The 3,139-nt window shown below is 63.1% G+C and overlaps 1 protein-coding gene across 1 annotated transcript in view; it reads left to right on the forward strand.

The window, feature by feature from the left end:
• The first annotated feature begins 610 nt into the window (after positions 1 to 610).
• NECTIN1 (nectin cell adhesion molecule 1) overlaps positions 611 to 3,139 on the forward strand; it is a 60,611-nt gene continuing 58,082 nt past the window's right edge. Inside the window, exon 1 of the mRNA XM_077776818.1 lies at positions 611 to 733. Within this exon, the coding sequence (XP_077632944.1) occupies positions 655 to 733 (79 nt within the window). The 5' untranslated portion in view covers positions 611 to 654. The remainder of the gene's footprint in view (positions 734 to 3,139) is intronic.

Raw genomic sequence — 3,139 nt, forward strand, 5'->3', positions numbered from 1 at the left:
AGGCACAGTGGGCAGGCTCTGGCTGCCAAGGGCCCTGAAGGGTCCAGCCGCCTTGGCAGGAAGCCAAACACACCCGGCTGTGGCGGGTGATGAACCGGAAGGAGCAGGGAGTCCCTGGGACACTGACTGGATGGGTCAGTTTCGAGGCATTCCTGCAAATCACTCAAAACCAAGGTCCTGGCAAAGAGAGCAGAGCTCGGTTTCCCGCTGATTTCAGAAGAGGAAGGGGCTTCCGTTTCACGAAAGGAGACCCCTGAAAAGCGGCGGAGATTAGAAAAGACCAGAAACCTCAGTGGTCCTATCTCACCCACCGACTCCTCAGGCAGCTTCCGGTTGTCCCGGCAAAGCTGCCTCTCATATTCGGCCTTCGGGGTGATGCGGAGGAGAGGGGGAGCCCCGGCTATCAGGTTCTAGTCCAAGCTCGGCCACTTTCCGCACTCGTGCCCCGGGGCGAGTCGCCTTCCTTTGGGCCTTTGTTTCCGCATCTGTAAAATGGGGCGACGGCTGGAGGCCGAGGGCCTGCGGACGCCCTTTCGGCCAGATCCAGCCGGGCTCCGCACCGCACGCTCGCTCCTCCACAGCCCCCGCCCCCGCCCCATCTTAACNCGGGGAGCGCTCTCCTCGCGGCCCCTCTCGCCGGACCCCCGGCCCCCGATGGCTCGGATGGGGCTTGCGGGCGCCGCTGGACGCTGGTGGGGACTCGCTCTCGGCTTGACCGCATTCTTCCTCCCAGGTAAGCGCGTTCCGCCTCTGCCTGCCCCCCCCCCCCTTCCCTGCCTTCCCGGGGCTGGGAGCTGGATGGCGGGCACGTCTGGGTTGTAGGCAGCAAAAGGAGCCAGAAAAGTTGGGTCAGGGCTTAGGTGAGGGGGGTGCGGGTGGCACGGCGGGGAAAGACAGGATGACAAGCCTCGCAGCCTGCCCTGCAGGGAAGCAGTCGGATGCACGTCCCTGTGTAGCAAGAAAGCACTTTCTCCGCTCCGTTTTTCACAAAAATAATAATATGTAATAGCGTCCTATTTATTTAATAACCAGCTCTCAGCCTCGGGAAGCAGTTTGGAAACACTGCATGTTACATAAATGCAAAATAATCACCGTAATCGCCGTCTCGGGATGTGAGACAACAGCCCCAGGGGGAGGGCGTCAGTCTCGGAGCTGGTGGGCTGTGGGTTTGGAGGATGGCAGGGGGGCTTCGTCTCTGTCGCCGGCCCCTCTGCCAGACGGCTCCGCGCGCTCGCCCCCCCCCCCCCCCNCTCCTGCGTCAGACACGGCTTCTCGCTCACCTGCGGTTCGGTTCCCGGTGGAGGAGGCCCGGGCCGCGCGGGCTCGCCCCCTCCCGGCCTTGCGCGAGCTGGACTTCGCCTCGGAACTCCGCGCCTGGTTTGGGGGCTCTCCCCGGGGGAAGCGCCGCGGGCTCGGTGCCAGCCAGGTGGCTGCATGACCCACTTTCCCGAGGGTGCCCCGCGTGTCCTTCCTCGAGGCGCCGGCGGCCGAGGGGTTAACCCGATGCCCGACCCTGGGGTGGCCCGCCGTGGCCCATCTGACGGGTGGGGTGGGGGCGGAGGCTGGGACCGGCCGGCGTATTGTGCTGGGGAATGAACTGGAAAATGCGTTTAGGAGGCAAATCCGACCGAGTCCCCTCGCCCGGATTTAACCCTTTGTGTCCCTGGGGAAGCTGCCGGGCTCCCTCAGTGGCTGGTGACACCAGCGGGGGTCAGGGTAGGGGTGGGGGGTTCCTCCAGCCCTCAGGGAAGAAACCTGAGACGACCTCCCGCCCCGGCTAGATGGGGATTTTTGTGGGGGAGGGAGGGGATTGGCTGGAGCACGTGCTCTGGCCTTAGGATAAGGGGTCGAGTAGAGGCACCAGCTCGGCATGGGGCAAGAATATCCGATCTGAAGCGCCGCAGGTAGCGCCCGTTGGAGATGCTAGCGATGAAAATGCCGCAGACTCGCCGGCTAGTTTGTTACCCAGGGGCCAGCCTGGCTGCCCAGTTCCGGGCGCTGGGGTGTACCCCTGGAAGGCAGGAACCTGGCCTCATTCAATTTGATCCCCTTTCTGCCGCCAGCTCATTGCCAGGGCTCCACGGATCTGGCTAAATGGCCGATGGCATCAAAAGCACTTTGTGGAAGCCGGCACCCCGGTGCCCCCACCCCTGCAGCCGGTGGGGTGCTGCCCTGCTAGGTGTGGGGGGAGGGGGAAATTCCAGGGCACAAAAGCAGCACTGCCCATTTCCAGGGGCCTGAGTCCCTCCCCTGGCAGGGTGTTCATGGTAAGTGAGAGTTCTTCCTCTCACACCAGACCTCCTGGGAAGCCTGCCGGAGCTTAGGCCCTAGGACGCCTGTGACCATGGGAAGGGGTGGGCGGGGTGCGCTTCTGGGAACCCTTCAATGGCAATGTGTCCACACCCGGCTTCTAGGGGAAAGGAGAGCTTTGGAGGAGCGCTAGCTGGTCTGGCACACCAGGGGTTAACCTAATTCCCTTCGGACAAAGAGTGGAAAGGCTTGGGGGAAAAGAATGAACTCACCCCCATTCTCCCCTCCTTTTTGTTTTCTTCCCCCAGCTTTGAGATACCTAGTGGTTAATTCCTTCTTGGGGAGGGGGGTGCCTAGCAGCCTGCCCTGCTCCACCCCACTCAGGAAGTGGGGTCAGGCAGTCTCACCTGGCTCAAGTGTAGACACTCCCCTCCCACCAAAAATCCAGATTGAGAGGTGAGATGCAGACAGAGAACTACAGCTCAGACAGGCACTTGAGCGCTCCTCAGTTGACTCTCCTCAGTTGACTGTCATTGTTAACGGCTGGGTGGCATCAGGGGCAGCCAGAATTCATTCACCCGCTGGCCAACCTCCTCGCACGCCCAGCGCCCGTGTGCCCAGTGCCCCAGCAAAGGGAGGCGGGTGGGTGTGGTTGTGCCCCTCTAACACCTGGATGGAGGCTGGTCGGCCCAGAAGTTGCCTGCCCACACACCCCACTTGCCACCACCCGCCGGCTCCCTCCTTGGTGCTTCCTGTTGCTCCTCTCTGGAGACTGGCCAGCTTGATGCCCTTTTCTGGGTTCTCCTGGGCTGTGTCAGGGAGCATGTAGGGCTGGGGAGAGGTCCCCTCTGGGGGGAAGCAGGTGGGGACAGCCCCCCCCCCCCCCCCC

This window comes from Crocuta crocuta, unplaced genomic scaffold (genome assembly GCF_008692635.1).
Source record: "Crocuta crocuta isolate KB4526 unplaced genomic scaffold, BGI_CrCroc_1.0 scaffold271, whole genome shotgun sequence".
NCBI classification, from domain to species: domain Eukaryota; kingdom Metazoa; phylum Chordata; class Mammalia; order Carnivora; family Hyaenidae; genus Crocuta; species Crocuta crocuta.